This window comes from Pantherophis guttatus, chromosome 2 (assembly GCF_059756535.1).
Source record: "Pantherophis guttatus breed Tessera chromosome 2, ASM5975653v1, whole genome shotgun sequence".
NCBI classification, from domain to species: Eukaryota; Metazoa; Chordata; class Lepidosauria; order Squamata; family Colubridae; genus Pantherophis; species Pantherophis guttatus.
The window spans coordinates 49,949,900-49,977,672 of NC_142064.1; the positions used below are offsets into that span (position 1 = coordinate 49,949,900).

A 27,773-nucleotide genomic window follows, 5' to 3' on the forward strand; every position below is an offset into this window, starting at 1 on the left:
AACTATATAGATATAGATATAGATATAGATATATAGATATATATATACACAATCTAGTTATACTACAGCTTGTCATATGTTAGTGTTAATACTAAGGAAGCTGGAGTTATGATTTTATTTAATAAATTCATAAATATAGTTACAGTTTTAAAATATTTGGATAATGAGTTATCTTTTAGTACTCTTTGTTTGAGCACATATCATTTTCATATTGTTACAGTAATTTTTATGACCTCACAAGAATTTTTCCAGAAGAATCTTATGGATGTTTCTCAAAATTATTTACAATACCTTTCAATTATTTAATTGTCGCCAGAGATCTTGTAATGGATTTTCAATTGGACAAAAACAATTCCTCCTAAGAATGTATTTTTATTAAAATTAGAAGTGATGCTAGCTTATATTATTATTATTATTTTTTATTATTTATTAGATTTCTATACCGCCCTACTCCCGAAGGACTCAGGGCGGTGCACAGCCAAACAATAAAAACACATACAATACAAAATTTAAAAAATAGAATAAAATCAAATTAAATAATTTTGGCCCCGACAAATTTAAAACCCCAAACTTTTAAAACCAATTTAAAATTGAATATATAAATACTAAAAAATATTTAAAATTTTAAAAATCTTTTATAAAAGAGGGGGAAAATTAGGCCAGGCCGGCCTGGTGAAATAGTAAGGTCTTTAAGGCGCGGCGGAAGGTGCGCAGATCCGGGATCCTCCGTATCTCTGGGGGGAGCTCGTTCCAGATAGTAGGTGCCCCCACAGAGAAGGCTCTCCCCCTGGGGGCCGCCAGTCGGCATTGTTTGGCTGACGGCACCCGGAGGAGCCCCTCTCTATGGGAGCGTACCGGCCGGTGGGAGGCTATTGGTGGTAGTAGGCGGTCCCGCAAGTACCCGGGTCCTAAGCCATGGAGCGCTTTAAAGGTGGTAACCAAAACCTTGAAGCGCACCCGGAAGACCACCGGGAGCCAGTGCAGCTCGCGCAGGAGAGGTGTTACATGGGAACGCCATGTCGCTCCCATTACCACCCGCGCGGCCACACTCTGCGCCAGTTGGAGCCTCCGGGTGCTCCTCAAGGGGAGCCCCATGTAGAGAGCGTTGCAATAGTCCAGGCGGGAGGTGACAAGGGCATGAGTGACCGTGCGTAAAGAGTCCCGATCCAGAAAGGGACGCAACTGGCGAATCAGGCGAACCTGATGAAAAATCCTCCCGGTCACGGCCGTCAAGTGCTCTTCTAAAGACAGCCGTGAGTCCAGGAGGACGCCCAAGTTGCGAGCCCTCTCCGTGGGGGCCAATGATTCGCCCCCAATAGTCAGTGATGGCGTCAACTGACTATATCGGGACGTCGGAAACCACAGCCACTCAGTCTTGGATGGGTTGAGCCTGAGCCTGTTCCTCCCCATCCAGATCCGTACGGCCTCCAGGCACCGGGACATCACTTCAAGGGCATCGTTGGGGTGATCCGGGGTGGAGATGTACAGCTGGGTGTCGTCAGCGTACTGATGGTACTCCACCCCGAAACCACGGATGATCTCGCCCAGCGGCTTCACATAAATGTTGAACAGGAGAGGCGAGAGGACCGACCCTTGCGGCACCCCACATATGAGGGGCCTCGGGGTCGACCTCTGTCCCCCTGTCAACACAGACTGCGACCGGTCAGAGAGAAAGGAGGAGAACCACCGCAACACAGTGCCTCCCACCCCCAACTCTTCCAACCGGTGCAGCATGATACCATGGTCGATGGTATCAAAAGCCGCTGAGAGATCTAACAGGACCAGGACAGAGGAGCACCCCCTGTCCCGAGCCCTCCAGAGATCATCAACCAACGCGACCAATGCCGTTTCCGTGCTGTACCCGGGCCTGAAGCCCGACTGGAACGGATCCAGATACGTCGTTTCATCCAGGTGCTGGGGGAGCTGTTGCGCGACCACACTCTCAACAACCTTCGCAACAAAGCGAAGATTGGAGACCGGACGATAATTTACCAACATTGCCGGGTCCAGGGAAGGCTTCCTGAGGAGAGGCCTCACCACCGCCTCTTTCAAGGCGGCGGGAAAGTCACCCTCACTCAGCGAAGCGTTTATAATCCCCTGGAGCCAGCCTCGTGTCACTTCCCGGGAAGCCAGTACTAACCAGGAAGGACACGGGTCCAATAAACAAGTGGTCGCGTTCAGTCTACCCAGAATCCTGTCCACGTCCTCAGGGGTCACAGGATCAAACTCATCCCAGATAACATTCTCAAGACCTGCCCCTGTCTCTCCCCCTGAGACTACCCAGTCGGAGTCCAAATCTTCCTGAATCTGAGTGATTTTGTCATACAGATACTGAACAAAATCCTCGGCTCTACCCTCCAAGGGGTCCTCCCGCGCTTCCTGGTGGAGCAGGGAGCGGGTCACCCTAAAGAGGGCGGCCGGGCGATTATCTGATGACGCAATAAGAGCAGCAAAATAACTACATTTCGCTGCTTTTATCGCCACTAAGTAATTCCTAATGTGGGATCTTACTAGTGTCCGGTCAGATTCAAGAAGACTGGCCCTCCAACTACTCTCTAGGCGTCTTTTCCGGCGCTTCAACTCCCTCAGCTCCTCGGTAAACCAAGGAGCCAATTGAGATCGGCGCCGGGTCAGAGGCCGCAAAGGCACGACCCGATCCAGAGCACCAGCAGCCGCCCTATCCCAGGCGGCCACCAGGTCTCCAGTCGAGGCATGTGCCAGAACCTCAGGAAATGGCCCAAGCTCCGTCTGGAATCTGTCAGGTTCCATCAGGCGCCTGGGGCGGAACCATCTGACCGGCTCCGCCTCCCTGCGGCGGGGTGCAGCGGTTCGAAAGTCGAGACGAAGGAGAGAGTGATCTGACCATGACAAGGGTTCAGTAACTATATCCCCTATATCAAGATCCCTCAACCACTGTCCAGAGACAAAAACCAGATCCAGCGTGTTTCCCCCTGTGTGGGTAGGGCCATGAATTAACTGGGTCAGGTCCATAGCTGTCATGGAAGCCATGAACTCCCGAGCCATCTCTGACGTCTCACCCACGGACGGCAGGTTGAAATCCCCCATAACCATAAGCTTAGGGGTATCAACTGCCACCGCGGCGATGACGTTGAGTAGCTCGGGCAGGGCTGTTGCCACGTGGCAGGGAGCCAGGTACGTGATCAGCAAACCCATCTGAACCCCATGACCCCATTTCACAAAAAGGGATTCACAGCCGGCCGTCTGAGGAACAGTGGCCTCCCTCGGTCTCAGACCTTCTTTAATGATAACCGCTACCCCCCCGCCCCTCCCCTGTGACCTCGGCTGATGGAATGCTTGGAAACCTGGCGGGCACATTTCAACGAGGGGAACCCCCCCCTCCTGGCCCAACCAGGTCTCCGTAATACCTGCCAGGTCCGCACCCCCCTCCTGAACAAGATCACAGATGAGGGGGGCTTTATTTACTACGGACCTGGCATTGCACAGCATCAGCCGAAGGCCTGGGTCCTGAGGGTCTATGCAACCTGAGGAGCGAGTAGAGCCTTGGGGGCCGGAGCACGCCACCGCTCGTAGACAGCGAGTGCGCACTCCCCTAACACGATATGGCCCCCTGCTCCCGCCATATCTACCCCTCCCACCTACAGTACTGATGTTCAAAAAACTATCCGGACAAGCTCTAACCCCCCCCTCGATCCCGGGTCCTCCATCCCCCACACCACGCTTCACTGCCAGACCCGACCCTCCCCCTTGTGGGTTATCCCCCATACCCACAGCCCGAATTCCAATCTGACCCTCCCCCTCCCTAGGACCCCTTAAAAATTTGACTAAAAATTTTGTTAAAAAACCCCTCAATCCCCTCGTTTTCACATGCCACCTCTCTGGGTCCCAAAACCCTTCCTTGAGGTGGGCCCTCGATAGTGAGGAGGGCCACATCTGCGAGAAGGGGGAATCTCGCAGCGCAAGAAGATCTGCAGTCGTATACATCTCCAAAATGCAGCGATGGAGGCCCAAAGCTCAGACAGGGGACTTCACAAAAGATGTAACACAGCCAATTGTTCATCGATGTGCTGTTGGTGTCTCAACTGTCCTCCCACAACAGCAAGAGGGTCCTAAATTATCTCCTCCAATGGGGGCGACCTCCGGCCCGCCCTCTCACAGCGGAACCCCACGGGGCCGTAGATTGAAAAAGTTCTCCCGCAGACAAGAGCCATGATGTAATAGAGGACCCCTCAACAGTTGCATCAGTTTGGCTGACCATGGTCGGAAGAAAGATTTATCAGTCTATCAGTCAGTCTATGAGTCACGCCAGGGGTGAAGATGGAAAATCCTTGGCAAAGTCTTATACTCAAGATCATATTCGAGTAAGTCCCGATGAAAAAGGGAAAGAAGGGAAGGGGAAGAAGGAAGAGGGGAAGAAAAGGGGGGGGGAGAGAGAGGATTCCCTCAATTAGGGCGAATAATAAGCCCATTTAGGCAGACACAGTACCTGGGAGGGGGAGGAGAAAAGGGCTGGTATCTATGTGACGGAAAACTCCTCCGTCGCCCCCCAGCCCTACATTCCTCAGATAGTTCAGTTCTTCCGGGATAACAAATCCAAACCCCAGCCTCCATTGGATGTCACAGGGGGCCTCCAGGTCCTCTACAGCTGCCAAGATATCCCGGGAGGGGGTCTTTCTTCTCCAGTCCGTTATGCTCCTCTCAGTTTTCACCCTCTAGCAAGGCCCCTTCTCCGGCAATAGGGCCTGAGAACAGCTCCAGTACTTCCATGGGGTGTGCCATGGCCCAGTTTAATGTTGGGGCCGGCCTCACCACCCCCGCTGATATCCACGCCACCATTCCCGGTTTCCAGGGGCCGCTGAGGAAGTTCCTGAGTGAACAATGTAATTTAAAGTTGAAATGGGCTGCTCTACAAATTGATTAAATGAATAAATAACCTGTATACATGGATGAGTCATTACTTATGCCTCTGTGAAAAAGAGAAACCTTAGATACCAATAAATGAAAATTTGAATAAGGAATATTTACAAGGAAAATTTGAATAAGAAATATTTATGGGCAAAGAACCCCACAGAGCAATTATTATGTATTTCTCTAGTAAAAAAGAAGGAAAATTGAAACAACTGAAAACAAAACATAACACTGAAAATGTTAATAAGTGATTGACTAAGAATTTCAGATGATGAATATAATAATATAGAAAAGAAACTTGATGATACAATAGATAAACAGCAAATAGGTAATTTTTGAGTGAGATTGATATTCAACTATTATCACAGGATTGGGAAGCACTTTGGCAGTATAAGAGATATTGGATACAACTCAATTGATGAAAAACTGGAAAGGCCCCAAACAAAATAGCTTTCCTATTGAATGATATAAATGTGTTATAGATTTATTGGTTCCAAAATTATTAGAGATCTGCAATGAATTAATTAAGTGTAGCAAATATCTTTTTTATCAATCACTAAAGATACCAATAGATTATCTGCTTGTTGGCTAAGCAATTGCCAAGAGTGTTACTATATATTATCCACCCCAGACTGGATTTATTAGAAATAGACAAGCATCAAATCATACAATTAATAGATATGTTTGATATAGCTCAAAATAGATTGGATTCTGCTGTATTAAATACTTGATAAGGCTTTTGGGTACATTCAGAATGGTTTTTTTTTAAAGCAAGACATTTGTAGATATGGATTCTCACTTTGTTTCATTAAATGAATTGTGATTTATTACTTGCAATGAACATTAAATAATATTTTCTGGATCATATAAGTTACAACCAAGCACCTTTCAAAGAGGCTCACTTTCTATTGCATTTTTATTTAATTTTTGAGTTATTAGCAATTAGTGTTAGGTAGATTCAGGACATTACAGGCATTACACTGACAGATTCTGAGTATAAATTATTTTACATGCTAATGATATTTTGGCAATATTGGATAATTATTCTGTTTAATAGCCTAACTTGATATGAGAGTTGTTAACAATCCAATTGTTAATTGGATAAATATTCAGGTTATAAGATTAATTAGGAAAAAACTACTTTCTTTACAATTTAATATATCAACAGAGCAAATAAAGATGTTGGGCTTTATAATATGTACAGAATATAATAAATATTTGGCTATATATATTTACAGTAAATATTTCAAAATATGTGGAAATATCTGTTAAATGATATAGATAAGATTGTAGTAGACATTACACTGATGGATGAAAACTATTAAATTGGTTGGGTAAGATTAAAAGGATTATCAGGAATATTATTTTCCATATAATTTGTGTTTTAAGAAGGATTTCAATGTTAATTCCAAACAGAGATTCAGACTGGTTTCCTGTTCAGGAAAATTATATGGGAAGATATACCACAAAGCATTTCATTTGGCCAAACTGAGATTAGATTTTGACAGAGATTTTAATTTTCCAGACTTTAAAAAACATCACTGGCTTTTTATTTTATTATCTATACTTTTTGTAGATTGAACATTTAAATGAATATCAACCACTATGGGCTTTATTGGAAAATTATGTATCTATTTTAAGATCCTGACAATTAAACAGGTAAATATATAGCAAAAAAAGAAAGTTCATTTCCTGGCTTATGTACAGTTACACATATTTGAGTTTTATTGGGATTTAGATTGAAGCTTGATGATTAGTCTCATGAACTCTTAACTTTATGGAAGAATACTCTAAAAATAAATTATATTAAATTAGATAATATTACTTTAAAAACATTAAAAAATATTTTGAGGTTGTTGTATTGTTCCATAACAGCAGCAAGTAACATGGGAATTGGTGCTAAGCCTGTGAAAAATAAAAACCAAATTATCTAAAACTTACTTTGCAATACTATGAAAAAAATAGATGCTGATCAGAATACAGTCATTAGTGTAATGTATTGTGCCGAACTATGTAAATATTTGAATTTATATTAGAAAATCTGACATTTCTAAATTCACTTTGCTCTTTATAAATAAAATCCCAAGAATGCATGTATATCAATTAAGGCAGTTGGATTTATTGTAATATAATCAGTGTTTCAAATGTTTATAATGTTCAGGCAACCAATCTATAGTTTAGATACATGAGAGGTGAGCTGAATCCATTAGGCACTCCTTTCTGCATATGTGGTATGAATATATTTTCCATCTTTTTTTCCTTTTCGGTAATAGCTGATTATTAAGCATATCATAGCCAGCACAGAATTCTGACAAATATTCAAAGTTTAATATATGTATTTCCGTCTGTTTTGAACAGATGGCAGTGGGTTCATAAATGAGTAATTGGAGAAATATGTTCTGTGGCTTTGGTTGCTTTTCATATTTCAAAGAAAGGGGAGAGTATATTCTCAATTTGGAGACAGGGTACCACATGCTCATCTTCTCATTGGCATATATGTAAAGCCAAGCATATTGGAGACATAAGCATAAAATATTAAGACACATGCTTTCCCCCAGGAAACTGAATGATAGTAATACCAAAAAGGAACAGATCACAGCAGGAAATATATGTTCATCTCATGCATGGTAATCTTTCAGGGTTTTTTAATGGAAATATGTTTAAAGTCACCATTCTACAAGTCTTGATGGAACAAAGTGTCATATGGTCATTATATTTAGTGACTATATTTGCACATGACATTTAACCTGATTACCTATTTAACCCTGGGGGGGGAGGGGGGTTCACTACACACCATATCATAATCTTACTGAATGAGCAACATTCCAAATCATAACAAATGGAAATAAAGTTAACACTAACTAACCTAATCATGTTGTACAAGGGTAGCCAGTAGATTTTAAATGAACAGGTTAAAGATACAGTGTAATCTCAATCAAAGTGACTCATCAGTCATGTCAAGCTCTTTACACAGAAAATATTGCACTAGTAGTAAATATGAATTTGAAGGCATGTATCTTATTCATTGAAGCCCCATAGTTTTTCCAGAAAAACAAAGTCCAGTTGCCTTTTGAAAAAGCACCTTTGGGACAACTATGACCTGGATGACTGAGAATGTTCATAGACATATTCATCGAAGCATAAGATTAAAGAAGCCTAATGGATAGGAAAAACACTGAATCAAATCTCAGGTGGATTTTCCTATGGATTTGCCTGATGCTGAATGGTTGCATTTGAAATCACACAGAAGACCTGGAATAAGGTAATCGAAGGTGTTAATTGGTTCATTTGAATTTTTATCCTTGGAGGCTACTGCCATCTACTTAGAGCCCTATTCCCATTGGGTGAAATTGCCTTGTCTTCAAGAGGCTGTTTATGAACAATGACTTAAATTGGCTAAAAGCTCCTAGGTAAATAATTTATTTCTAACATTTTTATAATATTTATAAAATTATTGTAACTATCCTTGATAAATTAGCATAGCTTAGTTATAGTTGATTGCCTCTGAAGACAATCTTTTGGGAGATTAGTTGACCACTGTGGGAACAAATGCTGATAGATCAGTTGTTCAATCCAGCAAGGTCCTGCTTATATTGTTATGTTATGGGAAATGTAATATCATAAATTTCCCATAACATAACAATTTCCTGCTATTTTAAATAGTAACTGGCCATTTATCTGTTCCTTGATCAATTATTTAAAAAGTATGCTCAACTGAGAATTGGAATCATTTTTACATTTTTTGATTAGCTTTGGGAGTGGTCTTATCAATGGGGCAGAGTCTGTTACATACAGATATGTGCATGTTATGGAGAACAAAAGAAAGTTCTTCAAAAAGTCTCTAAAGATTTCAATATTTGGCCCTCGATTTTGAAGTGTCCATGCTAATTTATTGTTGTGCCTGCTTCTGGAAATATATTAGAAAGAGAACCTGATAAGTGTCCTAACTTTCAAAATTACAGGAGTAGGTAGGCAGTAACACATGTCAGCAGATTTCTCATAGAATTATATGGATTCAACTCTAACATGTCTACCAATATTTCAACTCTAACATGTTTACCAATATTTCTTTTCCCCCCCCCATACTTTAATAGAACACTTGTAATGGTAATCATAATGGTGAACTCCTTATTAAACAAGCCTGTCACAACTTAGCTGAAAATAATCACTTTAATATCAATCAAAAATGTCTTTAACATAATCATCAGAATTACTAGTGAAGCTAATCATGTGAAAGATTACAATGAGCCTCAGCTACCTCAGCTACTTTTCTAGAGTACAATAACTTTTTTTTTTGTCAAGTGGGAAGTAACTAAACTCTACTGGTCCCTTCATACAATTTTAATGTATAGCAATTTTATTAAGCAAATTCCTATATATTAAACAAAGTTAAAATGTAAGTTCCTTGTATGCATATTTTACCACCTAACATAATCAGATGTTGAACATGTATAAAGCATCCCTCTCTTTCGATCAGGATAAGCATCCTGATCAAAATAGAGGGGATGCTTTATACCTGTAAAATATCTTGTTATATTAGGTGGTAAAATAATGCATCCCAACACAAAGGTGTCAAGTCGGTTAACACTTGGTAAGGATCCACCATTTCCTTTGGTTCAAGGTTACATCTGGTTTTTATGAGCCTCAGTGGCGCAGTGGTTAGAGTGCAGTACTGCAGGCTACTTCTGCTGACTGCCGTCTGACTGCAATTTGGCAGTTCAAATCTCACAAAATTGACTCAGCCTTCCATCCTTCCTAGGTGGGTAAAACAAGGACTCAAATTGTTGAGGGAAATATGCTGACTCTGTAAACCGCTTAGAGAGAGCTGTAAAGCATTGTAAAGCAATATATAAGTCTAAGTGCTATTGCTACTTGGCATGTCAAAGGACCAAGTGAGCCCTTTCTACTTTCTAGTGGGCCAAGATTCAATATTTGGTATAAGGAAATTCAGAATTTTAAATTTGGGCAGTATTTAAAGCAGTTAACCCATGTCCAATCCCCAAATATGTATACAATGAGATTACTTTTTAGGTTTGCCAATTCTGCAGGGTTCTGCAGGCCACAAAAAGAATGTTCTTAACCTCCTTTTTTGCAATCCTGTCTTAGGCTAAACAAATGATCTAAATCAGGAATTCCCCAAACTTTACAGCATCATGCTTACTTTGGGGTTTTTTGAAACCTTCACTCTAAACTTTCATTTAAACCAATCCCCTTTTAATACCCAAAATCCATTCATAATTACAAATAGAAATAAACACACAAACTTGATACATATAATAAGAATAAATAAGAATAAATATTTTTCTTTTATCAAAAATAGAACATTTAAAAATATCAGGAGTAGCATAAATACAGTACAATAGAAAAGATTTTCACTTTTTTTCTTTATGAACTGAAAATTCTAGGCTGGAGAAAATGGACAACACACATCAGTGTTGAGATCTGTTCCTTTGTTTAAGTTTTCTTTTAGAAATAAAGTTTTTTTTTTAATCAAAGAAAATAAAATAGTAAGACATGCCATTTTGTCTTTTTCATCCAAATTGGGAAATATTTTATCCAAAATCCAAGCTTAATTTTTTCCAAATTATCCTTTTCAGTGAAATTATGATTTACTGTATACTGAGTAGTTCTTCTAGTAATATGTCTGGCAATGCATCGACATCAACACTGAAGAGATTACATACTAATTTATGAATACTGTTGCCAGAAAAGCTATTTGGAAAATAGTGGATGAATGCAACTGGGAGACAGTTGAGTTGAAATGCAAAATTGTACTTCACATTCCCCTTACAATGTTCAGTGAGTAATTAAAATGTTGAAAAAGATAAAAAGTTGGGCACCTCAGCTTGTTTCCATTGTTTCAGAAAGCATTTTTTTGTGTGTGTGTGAATGCTTTAATGGCATGGTGATGTAATTGTTTCTTGGCAGCTTGAAACTGAGGTTGTTCAGAGAATCAAAACTGTCTACTAAATGTGCCAAAGAAAATTGGCAGTTTTGGACTGCAAAGCAAAATATAATCCCAATTTCTTATGTTGCTTGAGGACAAATTCTACTTCATCCTTTAGCTCAACTAATCCCAAAAGCATTCTTTTGGAAAGCTATTGTATGAAACAAAAGCAGTTTATGATCTGCTTCCAAATCCATATAAACAGATGTAGAAAAAGGCTTATTTTTAAAATGCTACTCACAAAATGTATAACTTTTATACAAATTTAGTGTATCACACAGATCATCTGGAAGAGTTTTAACAACCAATACTTGCCTGTATATGATGCAGTGAATCATACATATACACCAGGGGTGAAATCCAGCAGGTTCTGACAGGTTCTGGAGAACTGGTAGCGGAAATTTTGAGTAGTTCGGAGAACTGGCAAATACCACCTCTAGCTGGTCCCAGAGTGGAGAGGGAATGGAGATTTTGCAATATCCTTCTCCTGGAGTGGGGTGGGAATGGAGATTTTGCAGTATCCTTCCCCTGCTACACCCACCAAACCACACCCACCAAGCCACACTACACCCACCAAGCCACGCCCACAGAACCGGTAGTAAAAAAATTTGGATTTCACTACTGATATATACATATACATGTATAAACACTTAGCAACTTTAAGACTTGCGGATCTTGGCTCTCAGAATTCCCCATCCAGCATGCCCCATACTTACCAAATTTGGGAAGAAAATAATGGATTATAGAAAAATAATTATGTACAAAAGCTAAAATTCTCAGAGGTTGATATTCTGTTGAACTATGTACCTAGTTCATCTCTTCCCCTGAGAAAATAGGATTTGTTCATCCACCAAAAGTGGAAAACAGACACATATCTGTTCTTTTGTAGGCAGATGATATTGTGCTTTCTCAAACACAGTTTGGCCTGAGACAGGCTCTTTATATACTTGCTGAGCACTGTCAAGAAAACTGACTAGAAATTAATTACTCCAAAACCAAGGTCATGCTTTTTGCTAAGCATCCTAAGGCACATATCTGGCAGCTAAATAATCATTCAATAGAGCAAGTCAAGACCTTTAAATATCTGGGGACTGCTTTGCATGCTATGGGCAACCGAAAATTTCATGCTGCTTATATTAATCTAAATGCACAAAACCCAGCATCTTTCTACTTCTCCAAAGAAGTTCAGAATGTACTTGCAGCCATTGAAGTCTTCTTGGCTAGGATCCAAGCCCAGCTTCTTTTGGGAGCTCAGGTGGGCCTCTACTGATAATTTTTTTTCTTTTGAAATCCAAGTTCTTGAAATCAATTTTTCAAGTACCTTGATGTGTTCTAAATGTGGTGTTTTGCAGTGGAGCTGATTACTTAAAATAGCAACTTCTTCCTGTATTTTCATTTTCTTCTATTGGCTTAAGGAATCCATTTTTTCAGCTGCTTGGCTCCTCTAATTATGACGATAGTTTTCAGCCTTCCTGGTACAAGGCAATGCATGCCAATCTGCAACTTTGTGGCTTTTTGTGACTAATCATCACCCTGATGTGTTATGAACAGCAGGCCATTGATTTAGAGCTGCAAGCAGTTTTACCAGTTCTACCTAGAAACATCTTTCTAAGCTAGTCTGTATACCAACAGCCAGACACGTAAGAATTCCATAACTTAGAAGGGCCCTATCCTTGACCAAGTTATTGAAAGGAAATACTGAAAGATACATTTGGTAGAGGAATAATTGAAACAATATAACACATAATTTTGTATCATCCCCTCTATACAGATACTTGCCAGGAATTATCTCCATTCCTTACTAAACATTCTGGTCATTCTGACTTGTTTTTATTATCAGATCAATCTGATTTTACTTCTTGGACCACAACTAAGTACTGCTCTATAGTTGGCACAGTATGCCATAGTATTTCTTCTAGATATTTTATTTTTTTTCTTTTTTCATTCTAAATAATTATGACTTTGTTTTATTTGCTGCTCAATAACTGAATAAAAATTGATTGATATCTAAGTCATGGAATTTGACAATCAGAAGATGTAAATGAATTCACCACGCAGATAAGCCTACATGCGGACAAGCCAACCCTCAAAATGTTTCTATGTTTTAATTTTCAGAATTGGCTTATCCATGATTAATCCACCAATTATGCATTTTTCATGGTAAAAAATCTTAGGGTCATCAGATGGGCTTATCCATAAATATATGCAAGAAATACATGTCCTTTTAAAAACATTACTGTATATATTTGTGGCTAAGCCTATCCACAGACAAGCCAAAACCAATTTTGGGTGTGTACTTTGGCACCTAAAATTTTTGGCTTATATATAAGTATACGGTGTATTGTAACATCATTCCTGTGGATAAAATCAGAAGAATATTACCTCTGTCCATTCAAGGCACCTTGTTTCAATAGTAAAGACCATACTGATAGAATACCAATGAAGGTTCAGTGGAAATGTATATGGAACAACTGTATGGCTTTTATTATTCTTGTTATACTCAAGATTGTCTCTTGATACCTATTTATCATTATAAACCTGCCAAATCCAATTGAGGAAAACAAGGATAATACCATATTTGTCAAGAAGTACAGCAGGTTTTTCAATTATGCTCACTCTTCTTCTGTAAAGATCTCTAAATGTTTCTGAAAATGTGAAACTGGAGATTGACAGGATTCTCTTGCATAGACACATTCAAGAAGAAACATGAGACAAAAACTTGGTGTGCTTTCAGATATATGTGCTGGCACTTCATGTTTTTGTTCTACATATGATCCCACAATGGCATGTACTACGCCTAAAATACCTAGAAGAAATACTATGGCAAACTGTGGCTATAGTAATTTGTAGTGTAGTACTATAAGTTGTGAGAAGCTTTAGAGCTACATGATAATCACCTCAAATGTGTGTACAGAAATTAAGTATAAAAAAGAGTTCTTTAAAAATGAACACCAGAAGACATGCTATTGCTTTCAGCAGGTTTATACATTAGAGAATATGCCTTAAATTGCTTGAACGAGCATCATACAAATTTGGATAAATGCATAAAATATCCACAAATAAAAAGAAAGCAATATGGCAAAATTGGTAGCACAATTATGTAGAGAGGAAGGAAAGGCTTTGTGTAAGTACAAAGTAATGAGAGGAGAATATAAGATTAGGAAGAATTTAATGGCAACAGAGAGACCATTGGATAAAGATATTACTAAGCAATTTTCAGGTGGTTTTTCTTGACATTGTTTAGAATATCTGATTATGCCAAAACAGTAACAAAAACAAAGGTGTGATGTAATCCAGAAACACTAGTTTCAGAAAATTATTATTCCAGAAAGAGATTCCCCATATTTCATGGGAGACAATTCAATTAATCATTACGTATCAGTGTTATGAAACTGAAGACAGTGTCTTGCTGAGCTGCCTTGCTAAGATGAGAGGCAGTGCCTCACCTTTTCCTCATCTTCTGTGTTTATATGCAAAAACACTCTCAAGCTGGTCTAACTTCCCTCATAGGATTTCTGATATATTTTTATTCTTATAAACACACATGTGGAACATCACAATGAAAAACTGTTGGAGAAGCAACTGCAATCAGGAATACAGCAGCAATTATGGCTTTAGCACTTTCTTATCCACATTTCATTACTCAATATTGCAGAGCTTTAACTCAAAAAAAAAAAAAGAGTGTGAGAGGGGGAAAGAAGCTTTAATACATATATTTGCCTTTAGGGTGTAGTTATCTTTTTACACAGCTGGTTTCCATGTTTCTGACAGTTATACATTTGACAGCTGAGTGCTGCTGCTTGCTTCTGCTGCTTTTGTGTCTTCATGTTTAAAGGGCAGTTCGTATGGCCTGGTTGTCTTGTGCAGCTTTTCTAAGCGCCATATCATTATTTGCCTGAAGTGTTCCTCTTCCAACTTTTCCTTTGCTTGACGCTCTAATTCTTGGAGTTTCTCTTCTAGCTGAAGCCTGATCTGCAATTCCCTTTTCCACTGTTGCAAATAAATAAATGAACAAATATAACATTACTTAATAGAGATTTTGGCATTACATAAAAACACAAAACTTTGATTTAATCATTTACCAGATACTGTAGTGCAGATAATAGATAATAAATTAGGAAATGGATATTAATAGGATTAGACATGGTAACATTTTAGAAGCAGGAGCTGGTATTATGTAGCGTATAGAGCAGGGCTGTCAAACTCCCAGCCTGCGGGCCGGATGCGTCACGTGCTGACCACACCCATGCCTGGTTTAGTGAAGGGGGGGAGTCCCGATATGTCACATGATGCTGATGTGACGACATGAGTTTGACTCCCCTGGTATAGAGAGTAAGCAATCTTTTAGGTGCAATTGGTTAACCTGAAAGCTCATGAAGCTAAGGCTGATGTATTTCCGATATCTCTTAAGATATTGCTTAAGTGACTGTCAACTTGTGAATAAAACATTTGAAGAACAGGTATAAGGACCAAATATATAATACATTTTCACATATGACTTCATATCATCTTCATCATCATTTCATTTTAAAACTTTGGAGCCAACAATACTAAATGTCAGGGGAAACTGTTGAAATAGAAGAACTATTCTGCTTCCCCAATATGCCTGCCATTATTACCTGAAAGGGAAAGATATACACAGCTTGCATGCTGTCAACATCACAAAAGAAATGTAACACATATACTCCCTATGAACTAGCAAGCATGCTGTTTTCCAGCTTATGATTCCTCAATGAACATACTCAATAATTAATTGTATTTGAATGCATTATTTTATCATACTCCAGACTAAATGGGCTGTTTTGGAGGGGAAAAAGTAAATGTTTGCTGAAAAGCAATCACTGTTTTGATATTCCCTTGTTATTATCTTAAATATTAGAAATGACCAAGGTGTAGCTGTAGTACTTTATCAAACTTTAGAATACATTATTAAATGAGAACGGGTTTATATAATGTATTGGTGGTGACATTAAAAATATTCAGAAAGCAGAGAAAAGAAACTGAATTTGAGAAGAGAAAATGTTTTCTGTGAAATAATATATATTGTAATATTACTTTCACCTTTTCTCTGGTATGGCCTATAATTAGTAATAACCTCTACAGTTCTCAAAAAAAAAAAATCCAATTCTTATTTTGTTCTTTCCGCCCCAGGCGCCTGATGGATCCTGAGAGATTCCAGATGGAGCTTGGGCCATTTCCTGAGGTTCTAGCACACGACTCGGCTGAGGACTTAGTGGCCGCCTGGGATAGGGCGGCGGCTGATGCTTTAGACCGAGTCGTGCCTTTGCGGCCTCTGACCCGGCGCCGGTCTCACCTGGCTCCTTGGTATACTGAGGAGCTGAGGGAGATGAAGCGCCGGAAAAGACGCCTAGAGAGCAGTTGGAGGGCTAGTCGTTCTGAATCCGACCGAACACTGGTAAGATCTCATATTAAGAATTACCTAGTGGCGATAAGAGTAGAGTAACTACTTTTCTACTCTTATTGCATCATCAGATAATCGCCCAGCCACCCTGTTTAGGGTGACCCGCTCTCTGCTCCATCAAGAGACGCGGGAAGACCCCTTGGAGGGTAGAGCTGAGGATTTTGTACAATATCTGTATGACAAAATTGCTCAGATTCGTGAACAGCTAGACTCTGACTGGATTGATCCAGAGGAGATGACAGGGGCAGGTCCTGAGAATATTATTTGGGAAGAGTTTGATCCTGTGACTCCCGAAAGTGTGGACAGGATACTGAACAGACTAAATGCGACCACATGTTTATTGGACCCGTGTCCATCCTGGTTGGTACTGGCCTCCCAGGAGGTGACACGAGGCTGGCTCCAGGAGATTATAAATGCTTCTTTGAGTGAGGGTGTCTTTCCCACCGTCTTGAAAGAGGCGGTGGTGAGGCCCCTCCTCAAGAAGCCCTCCCTGGATCCAGCTGTATTAGCAAATTATCGTCCTGTCTCCAATCTTCGCTTTGTTGCAAAGGTTGTTGAGAGTGTGGTTGCACGACAACTCCCTCAGTACCTGGATGAATCGAATTATCTAGATCCGTTCCAGTCGGGATTCAGGCCCGGGTACAGCACAGAGACAGCATTGGTCGCATTGGTTGATGATCTCTGGAGGGCTCGAGACAGGGGTTGCTCCTCAGTCCTTGTCCTATTAGACCTCTCAGCAGCTTTTGATACCATCGATCATGATATCATGCTGCACCGGTTGGAAGGGTTGGGGGTGGGGGGCACTGTTCTACAGTGGTTCTCCTCCTTTCTCTCTGACCGGTCGCAGTCTGTGTTGACAGGGGGGCAGAGGTTGACCCCGAGACCCCTTATATGTGGGGTGCCACAAGGATCGGTCCTCTCGCCCCTTCTATTCAACATTTATGTGAAGCCGCTGGGTGAGATCATCCGTGGTTTTGGGGTGAAGTACCATCAGTATGCTGATGACACCCAGCTGTACATCTCCACCCCAGACCACCCCAATGATGCCCTCGAGGTGATGTCCCGGTGCCTGGAGGCCGTACGGATCTGGATGGGGAGGAACAAACTCAGACTCAACCCATCCAAGACCGAGTAGCTGTGGTTTCCGTTGTCCCGATATAATCAGTTGGCGCCATCTCTGACTATTGGGGGCGAGTCGTTGGCCCCCATAGATGGGGTTCGCAACTTGGGCATCCTCCTGGACTCACAGCTGTCTTTTGAAGAGCATATGACGGCCGTAGCCAGGAGGACTTTTTATCAGGTTCGCCTGATTCGCCAGTTGCATCCCTTTCTGGATCGGGACTCGTTACGCACAGTCACTCACGCCCTTGTCACCTCATGCCTGGATTATTGTAATGCTCTCTACATGGGGCTCCCCTTGAGAAGCACCCGAAGGCTCCAACTGGTCCAGAATGCGGCCGCGCGGGTGGTAATGGGAGCAATGTGGCGCTCTCATGTAACCCCCCTCCTGCGCGAGCTGCACTGGCTCCCAGTGGTCTTCCGGGTGCGCTTCAAGGTTTTGGTTACTATCTTTAGAGCGCTCCATGGCTCAGGACCAGGGTACTTACGAGACCGCCTCCTGCCACCAATAGCCTCTCACCGACCAGTTCGCTCCCATAGAGAGGGACTCCTCAGGGTGCCGTCGGCCAAACAATGTCGACTGACGGCCCCCAGGGGGAGAGCCTTTTCTGTGGGGGCACCTACCATCTGGAACGGGCTTCCCCCGGAGTTACGAAACATCCAAGACTTACGCATATTCCGCCGTGTCCTGAAAACATTTCTATTCCAACAAGCTGGTCTGGCCTAACTCTCCCTTTTTAATTGGCTTTTAAACTGGTTTTTAAATTGGGTTTTAAACCTCTTTAGATAAATTTGGATGTTTTTTAATCTTTGAGCCTAAATTACTTAATCTGTTTCTTAATAGTTTTTAACTTCTATATGTATTTGTATTTATTATGGCTGTTCACCGCCCTGAGTCCTTCGGGAGTAGGGCGGTATACAAATATGAATAAATAAATAAATAAATAAATAAATAAGTGAGAAACATTCATTAGACAGTGAGAGCCAGCAACTTTCTCAAAGACATTTTAACATAACTTCTAATGCTTATACAGAAGGCACCTATCATTTGTTTTTATCAAATATCATGATCAAATATGTGTCTCCCTGTGTGCATTATAGTTCAAGGTATATCATTCCACTGTTAATATATAAAAACCTCAAAAGTTGGCTCTGAGTAGGACTAGTGACTTAATAAGGTTAGTTATATGTATGTAAACATAACACAGTTATGTTTCCCACATGTGTCCCTTTGCTCCTCCATCTCCTTCCGGGTAAAATGACCTTGGAGATAAGGCTACTAAACATTAGACTTTCCTGAATGCCATAAGCAATTTCTAAACAAATATAAAAGTATTAGCATGTAAAATTAATATGATAAAATATTTCACAAAGCCATCTTTCTTTATGAAAATAGAAAATGTTAGAATGCAAATGGTGGCAGAAGATGGGTCTTAAGTATAAAAACTGCAACTCATAATTATTTCATTATTAAGAGAAAAGTACAGATTAGATTCAAATAGAATAATAAAAAACTAATATATTTTTTTAAGAAAAGGAAGTAAAATGCTTTGAAAATTTATACAGTGAGATTTTACATTCTGAGAAAACTATTGGTGGGATGCAATTTAATATTAATGCAATCCAATTATTTTGTGGACAGACTAATCTTAAATAATAAAATGTCTCTCCTACTGAAGTAATGGAAGCTTGTAGGCATTTTGCGCTGGTTATCAGGGGGTTATAAAATACATTTCAATGCACTTACAATATTTGTTTGGTGAATTAATGAACCAGAAAAAGTGTATTTCCTTCATTCAGTCCTGAAATGGATTTTAAACACTTTTGAAAGATGGGAAGCCCTGGACACTTCTTCAAAAGATGGCAAAAACGAAGGCCATGTTTATTGAAACAATACCTCATACCACCATCATTTCAATACTCCAATCTATCCAGAACAATCTGAAATTATCCAATTACTCTCGCAAATCTCAAAATACTGTAAACAACATTATTGCTTCGTCCCTAGAGAATCAATACAGAAACACAAAGAATGCCCCAGCTTGTCTACATTTTCAGCTCATGTTGCCTTTGCTTCTTTGATGATTCCCCACATCCCCACATGCACAATAAAGGGGGCCTATAAAGTCAATAAGCCCCTATCCTTCGGTTGAATTTGAAACTGCTGCAAAACTTGATTCTCTGACCTCTTTAGAGAGAGAATCTGGTTTGAGAACAAGTGTCAGAGTGAAGTAAGAGATGGAAATGGCCCTATACTCAACTGAGTTTCAGTGTTCCTAATGGAAAATAACCTTCAGTGTAATCCTGGATATACTACAGCTAAGTTGGAAATAAATCAGCTCAGTTATCAAACATAGAAGATATTTATTTATTTATTTATTTATTTATTAAATTTATATCCCGCCCTTCTCCCCGAAGGGACTCAGCGTGGTGAACAGCCGAGAATTAAAATAACATGCAATATAAAAGTTAAAATAATTAAGAATAAATTAAATTAAACGGCCACCCCAATTTAAAACCCCTAGCAATACAATTAAAAAACCCTTAAAACCTATTCAGGCTAGGCCGGCTTGCTGAAATAAAAATGTCTTCAGGGCCTTACGGAAAGTGCGGAGATCCGGAATCAGCCGTATTCCGGGAGGTAGCTCGTTCCAGAAGGCAGGTACTCCCACAGAGAAGGCCCTCCCCCTGGGGGCCGCCAGCCAACACTGCTTGACCGACGGCACCCTGAGGAGGCCCTCTCTGTGAGAGCGTATTGGCCGGTGGGAGGTTATCGGTAGCAGCAGGCGGTCTCATAAATACCCTGGCCCTAAGCCATGGAGCGCTTTAAAGGTGAGAACCAACACCTTGAAGTGCACCTGGAAGACCACCGGGAGCCAGTGCAGCTCGAGCAGGAGAGGTGTTATATGGGAGCGCCATGTCGCTCCCGTAATCACCCACGCGGCCGCATTCTGGACCAGTTAGAGCCTCTGGGTGCTCCTCAAGGGAGCCCCATGTGGAGAGCGTTAGCGTAGTCCAGGTGAGATTGCATAGATGATATTTTGAAATATGCAACGGCAATGAGTGGATGTGCCTTTATTCATACTACTCATACCTAGGGCTGCATTTCCCTCCACTATTAGGATGATTGTATTGGCCATATTTGTTTATAAAGGAATCAAACGCACAAGAGGTCAGTAATGTATGATACTAATGGGGAAGATGTATTGATTCCTTATGTGCCATCAAATCAGTGATAAAATTGTATTTGCACTCATTGTTTCCCTTCCCTCTTTTTCTCTTGCTAGCATAATCATAAAGAAGGTATGGGAACAAACAACATGAAAGGTTCATCTAATTTATCACTGAAATTATGTGTAAACCAGGCTTCTGAAACATTAAGGAGATATAAAACAGAAATAATTTACCATGGTGCACAAGCATGCACAAGCACATGCACTCGTGTACACCCACCCACGCACACACTTTTTCTTTATCACATATTTCTCATAGTTCAAAAAAACCTAAAACTATCAAATAAACAGAAGGTATTGTATATAGTATAAATATAAATATTTCACTTGGTTTCATGATTGAAAATAGTTAATTTAATATTTTAGATGTTATGACATTCATCAGAAGTTGTCTTATATTGATGACCATATAGTAAGTACTTTTAAAATGCCATACCAGATATTGACTATTATAAGCATTGTAATCTAAAATATTTGAATATAAAATGCTAGCTTCAAATGATGGCACTATATAAAATATATCTAGTGTTTCCAATAAATAAAAGAGAACATTTAAAATAATAATTTTCAGGGGACACTTTTTAAGATAATTTTCAGCACTTTTGTATAAATATGCAAAAACTATCATTCACATATTAATTAACTGGCTGTGCAAAACAATTGAATGTTTGTATGTTGAATTGGGCTACCTTGATGCTGTGAGTTTGACTTGTATATCAGTTGAACCTTCTGACATTTCATTAAAAATAGAGAGAATAATTTTCAAATTTCCCATTGGCTGGTAACAGGGGTGGGTTCCACTTACCTTTAATACCGATTTGCAATGGGAGCACACACACGCACTTCTGCGCATGCGTAGAAGCTTCTGCGCATGCGCAGATCAGCGGTGGGTTTCAAAAAATTTTACTACTGGTTCTGTGGGTGTGGCTTGGTGGGTGGGGCATGGCTTGGTGGGCGTGGCTTGGTGGGCATGGCAAGGGAAGGATACTGTAAAATTTCCATTCCCACCCCACTCTAGGGGAAGGATACTGTAAATCTCTATTCCCTCCCCAATCCAGGGGAAGGTTATTGCAAAATTCCCATTTCCTTCCGATCAGCTGGGACTTAGGAGGCAGAGAATAGATGGGGATGGGGCCAATCAGAATTTTTATTACCGGTTCTCCGAACTACTCAAAATTTCCGCTACCGGTTCTCCAGAACTGGTCAGAACCTGCTGAAACCCACCTCTGGCACAGATCATCAGTGATGATGTTGGGGCATGTGGGTGGAGCCTCCCGTCGCCATTACTACCGGTTCACAAGAACCGGACCAAACTGGGAGCAACCCACCACTGGCTGGTAGGTAGTTTCTAAAATATGGGCCAGTAAAGTCACATAGACTGATCCCAGACTCAGACTGCACTCTAAAATAGCACCTGCAGTCACTCAACATTTTCTCCCCATAGGATAGAACTGTGTATAAGTAGCTTAAGTAACGAACATATATCTAAACAGTGTTCCCTATGGCTCATTCATAGGTACATCTATTCATTTCAAATTGCTTATGCTGTGATATGAGTAGTGTATATACCATAAGAAAGTCTATGTGTTTAAGAGTCAACACCAATTTGATGTATATAAAATCAATGAAATAATTAATGCAGAAGGGAAGGATAGATCTTTTCATAATCTATTTTACAATAATATCTTTAGCCTTCTCTTTCCCTGCATCTGACAGACAGAGCCCATACAGAAGGCCAAAAAATAAATGGCCTTGAGAATAGTTATATTAGATTTAATGGGCTTGAAATCCTTACTATTATGCTCTATAACCTGTAAAAGATAGTCATTTGTTTTTCTACTGGTTGAGAGTAGGGCAACTTTTTCCAATTCTTAAAAATATGCATAAATATATCAAAATTTCATATATATGTGAAGTAGTTATGACATAGTTAAAACTTGGTTAGAATACATTATTTCCCAAAAATATCAAATTTATTTCCCAAAATTCAGGAGTTCCTGAAACTTACTGATAGTGATAAAGATGATCAGTTTGTGGCTACAGTAATGCAAATATACATTTAATCTCCAATTTTACCTGAGCATTTATGATTCTCCTTAGTTCCATATCAGTACGTGTAAGGTAATCAGGATATGGATATTTTGGTACACCAGCTTGCAAAAGTTCTTCCCTTAGGAAAAAAATGTTAAATGGAAATGTTATTTGACCTGAACTCACCTAAGAGATATCAAGTTTTTCAATGTTTTTATACATTGCCAAGACTAGTTTGACACACATCCATTACATGCTCATTTTTACATCTCTAAAGAAAAGTTATGAGTTGTCTTCTAGAGGGTAATATTCTAAATCTGTGTTACATCTCCAGTGCAATAATGTTTTATGTGCAATCTATTTAGTGGATATAGTAAAAAAAAAAAAACATTTATAAGCTGTATCTCATATATTTTATTTCTGTAGTTATGTCTGGCTATATAATTACTTTGAGTTTAAGCTATAATTATAATCATAAAGATTATTAGTTGCTGCAGTTTTGTGACTAAAATATAACACATGTTCATTACTGAAACATTTCCATAATTTCATCCCATCAAAATATGCTGTGTTTTTCGTTTTCCAAAGGAAAAAAAATTAAACACTAATATAAACTATAATGCAAAATTAACTAACATGCAGATAAAAAGTTTGTTCAGATAAACTTAAGGAAATGACACTATGTGGGCAGGAAGTCCCTGAAATTAGATGTTATAGCTGAGAAATCCCTCTCATATATTCTAACCAGGGGTGAAATCCAGCAGGTTCTGACAGGTTCTGGAGAACCGGTGGCGGAAATTTTGAGCAGTTCAGAAAACTGGCAAATTCCACCTCTGGCTGGCCCCAGAATGGGGTGGGAATGGAGATTTTGCAATATCCTTCCCCTGCCGCACCCACCAAGCCACAGCACGCCCACCAAGCCACGCCCACAGAACCGGTAATAAAAGAATTTGGATTTCACCCAGTGGTGGATTTCAAAATTTTTTACTACCGGTTCTGTGGGTGTGGCTTGGTAGGCGTGGCATGGCTTGGTGGGCGTGACTTGATGGGCAAGGCAGGGGAAGGATACTGTAAAATCTCCATTCCCTCCCTACTCCAGGGGAAGGTTACTGCAAAATCCCCATTTCCTCCTGATCAGCTGGGACTCAGGAGGCAGAGAATAGGGGGCAGGGCCAGTCAGAATTTTTACTACCGGTTCTCCAAACTACTCAAAATTTCTACTACCGGTTTTCCAGAACTGGTCAGAACCTGCTGAAACCCACCTCTGATTTTTCCACTGATTCTAACCAATTACAGACATATAGTATTGACCCTGTTTTTTTTTTTTAATAAGCGGACAAAATTCCACACGAAAGTCTCTTTAGTTATCCTAAGCCTAAAATGCTTGGGCTTTGAAACACAGCTTGCTCATCCATTTTCTAAAAGAATGTATGAGATGGCTCTGATGTTTGTGGGATTTAGGAGAAATTACCAAAATTATCCTCTGCCTATATGAGCAGCCAGTTGTAGATAGGGGAATTTTGACTGGAATTGATTCATTTCTGTTGATATAACCTCGGATATGAATTATAGAAAAGTATAATGGAGAAGTTGCTATTATAGGTGTTTTACCACCTGTTTTAAGAAATAACCAAGTTCTGTTGACAAATATTTTTGTTCAGTTTCCTCTTTTTTACTTCTCCTATTTTTGCCAATCTGGTTTATTAGATTCCATTCAGCCCCTTTATGCTAATTCTCTAAATGTTTTGCTGGTATTATTACAGCAGGAGAAATCTAGCATATTTTTATTCTGATACTAATTCAATGGCACCTGCCATGCAATTGGACATTTACTGTATGCACAAAAATGGCTTTGAATTAATATAATATATAACAATGAGAGTGCAAGGTAAGAACTCATTAGAAATAACCATGATAGAGCTTTTCTTCAATTATGTCATACAACTATAAGGATTCCAAATTAATGAGAATCTAAGAAAAAATAACTACTTCTGCTCTCCCTCCTCTATTCTGTGATTAAATAGATGGAATACTTTAGTTATGCTTTCCATGGGCTTTTGGAGGATTTTGTGCTTATTCAAGGCGATGCTGATTCAGCTTTTCTCATACCCAGTAGGTACTAAATAATTATTCTGAAAAGGTTTGGTGACCTCTCTATACAAGTCACTATTGGACTGAGGTGTAATTGTTCTTTTATTTAGCTTGGATATTCATCATTCATGGGTCAGTGATCATTCTGCCAGTTGGCTCTCTTGACATATATAGGCATGTAATAAACAAAGAAACAAACAAACAAACAAATTCCATTTCAATCCCTAATTAATCTCAGGTTCCTTACCAGAGGCCTGGAAGTTTGACGGTTCTGCATAGTATCTTAGCTGTTTCCAGCACTGCCCTTTTCTGGACAGAGTATTCTTTTGTTGTTCCTGGGATCTGTTGAAGTCCCACTTTAGGAGTCACAGGCTGAGTCTCCTACTACTACTGGGATCACTTTGACTTTTGCTTTCCAAATTCTTTCTACTTCCTCCTCCAGGCCTAGGTACTTCACCAGCTTCTCATGCTCTTTCCTCCTGATGTTGCTGTCACTTGGCACCACTACATCTATCACTACATCTATCATCTAGTCTTTGTCTACTATCATGATATCTGGGTGATTGGTGAGTACTTACCTGCCTGTCTGGATCTGGAAGTCCCACAGGGTCTTAGCCCTGTTATTCTCCATGACCTTCTGTGGAATCTCCCATCTGGACTTGAGAAGGTCTAACTATACACTGCACAGATGTACTTGTACATAATGCCAGCTATTTAGTTGTGCCATTCAGTGAGTGCTGTTCCTGCCTACATCTTACACTATGTAATGGACTGTTTCTAAGGCTCTGCACCTTGAGTTCGGTCTACTATAGTAGACCCCTATTTCTATCTGGTTACATAGTGCTTATTCTTGTGCTGTAATGATCAGTGCTTCAATGTTGTCTTTTACTCCAGTCTTTTCCAGCCACTGGTATCTATCTATTGATAAACCATCCCAAGATCAAGGGTATTATATTGTCTTTCCATGGTATTTCCTCTGCTTCATCTTCTTCCCATATCAGCAGTCTCTCAGCAGTTCATCTTTTGATACTGTCTTAACTGATATATTCGTGGTTGTTCTGAATTTCATCCAGGACAGTGATTTGACACTCATCAGATCCTGCCCATCATTTTTCCAGCTTTACAGTCTTGGGTGTTGGAATTGGGATGGAAACCTCTGTATATTGTGAGAAGCTTCTGCATCAGCAGTCTCCATGACCTCCTTTGGGCAGTTTACTATACCAGTCATTGACTCTCTTACCATACATAGCTTTGCATATATAACAGTAACAGAGTTGGAAGGGACCTTGGAGGTCATCTAGTCCAGCCCCCTGCTCACACAGGAGACCTGTACTAGGGATTCGAACTGCCGAACTGCCGACCTTTCCGATCAACAAGCCACTGTCTTAGCCAGTGAGCCACCTAGTCAGGCATATATACACATACATACAGGCATACACGCATACATGCACACACATACAGATATACACAAACATACATGCATGTGTACACTTACATACCTTTCATACAATTTCATTTTGGTATAAGCAGTGTTATAGAATACACAGAAAAAGTGTAAGTAAAAGAATGGAGGAAGCAAAAGATATTGAATATATAAAATCAGGAAAGGAAATATAGCTACTATAGTGAAACTGGCACACACACACAAATTGGAAGAAGACTAGCAAGTAAGTCTGGATGGCTTCAAAAGGGATCCTAGACTGGCAGAGAAGTGGGTGTTTTTAAAGTACCTTTTCCATGATCCCCTGACTCAGCAAAATTTGGGCAACATAAAAAAAACCAATATTTAAAATGCTGTCAAGAGGAGATATGCTTGGTGAACAGATGGCACTCCTGATTTTTTTTAATAACCAAGGAATCTTATCAACCTCTATTACCTTCTTTACTAATCTTTGTTGTAGTAGGAAAGCCAGAGTAAGATGTAAGCTTGCTTATTTAAGAAACAGACAGAGGGATAATTATTATACAGACATGCAAGCTCAACTGCTATATCTTTCTTTTTTTATATTGAATGTGAATGAAATGCAACACGCTCTATATGGGGCTACCCTTGAAAAGTGTTTGGAGACTACAGTTGGTCCAGAATGCAGCTGCGCGAGTTATAGAGGGTGCACCTAGATACACCCACATTACACCAATTCTCCGCAAGCTGCACTGGCTCCCTATCTGTCTCTGGGCGCAATTCAAGGTGTTGGTTATTACCTTTAAAGCTCTACATGGCTCAGGACCAGGCTATCTTCGAGACCGCCTTCTACCACATAGCTCCCAGCGACCGGTAAGATCCCACAGAGTCGGTCTCCTCTGGGTCCCGTCAGCTATACAATGTCGGCTGGCGGGCCGGCGGGGGAGGGCCTTCTCTGTGGCTGCCCTGGCTCTCTGGAACCAATTACCTCCTGAAGTCCGGACCGCCCCCACCCTATTGGCCTTCCGGAAAGCAGTGAAGATCTGGCTCTTCCGGCAGGCCTGGGGCCGTTGATCTCGTTATAGTGATCTTTAATGTTTTAATGTCTTCTTTTAACTTTTGTATGGGATATTGTTGCATTGTTTTATTCTCTGCTGTAAGCCTCCCTTGGGAGTTGGGCGGCATAGAAATGCGACAAAATTAAATAAATAAATAAATAAATAATCGTGAAACTTTGGAGTAATCTGTAATTCAAAGTTCCAAATCTACCCAGCTTTGCAGAAGTAAAGCCCTTTGACTAGGATAACAATTGGCAGATGTTCCTCTTGCTAAAAAAATCTCCGTATTTTTCCCCTCCTCTCATCACAGAAAGGGAAAAATAGATTGTGCATTTTTTTTCTGTCCATTTGACAACTTATTGTTTCCTGAAATCTTAAAGTAAGAATTTAGTTTTGTCCGTTTATTTGCTCATTTCTGCCAAAATATAGAAAAATATCTATCAAATTGCCCCTCAATCATTCAGCAGGTCATAACACTGGTTTCTGTTCAATTAAGCAAATTCCTCCACCCCCACTTCCTCCTTCTCCTCCTCCTCCTCCTCCCACCTCTTTTACATATAGGAAAATATGGGGGATTTTTGCC

The 27,773-nt window shown here is 40.1% G+C and overlaps 1 protein-coding gene across 6 annotated transcripts in view; it reads right to left on the bottom strand.

The window, feature by feature from the left end:
* Window positions 1-13,800: 13,800 nt before the first annotated feature.
* TMEM232 (transmembrane protein 232) overlaps window positions 13,801-27,773 on the bottom strand; it is a 139,526-nt gene continuing 125,553 nt past the window's right edge. For 4 of the 6 annotated variants that reach the window (XM_087885943.1, XM_087885944.1, XM_034432739.2 and 1 more), the window contains 2 exons: window positions 22,685-22,778; window positions 13,801-14,824 (listed from right to left, as the gene is read on the bottom strand). In XM_087885943.1, coding sequence (XP_087742069.1) covers window positions 14,606-14,824; window positions 22,685-22,778 — 313 coding nt within the window. In that variant the 3' untranslated portion in view covers window positions 13,801-14,605. The remainder of the gene's footprint in view (window positions 14,825-22,684; window positions 22,779-27,773) is intronic. The other 2 variants (XM_087885945.1, XM_034432743.3) reach the window with 1 other exon arrangement.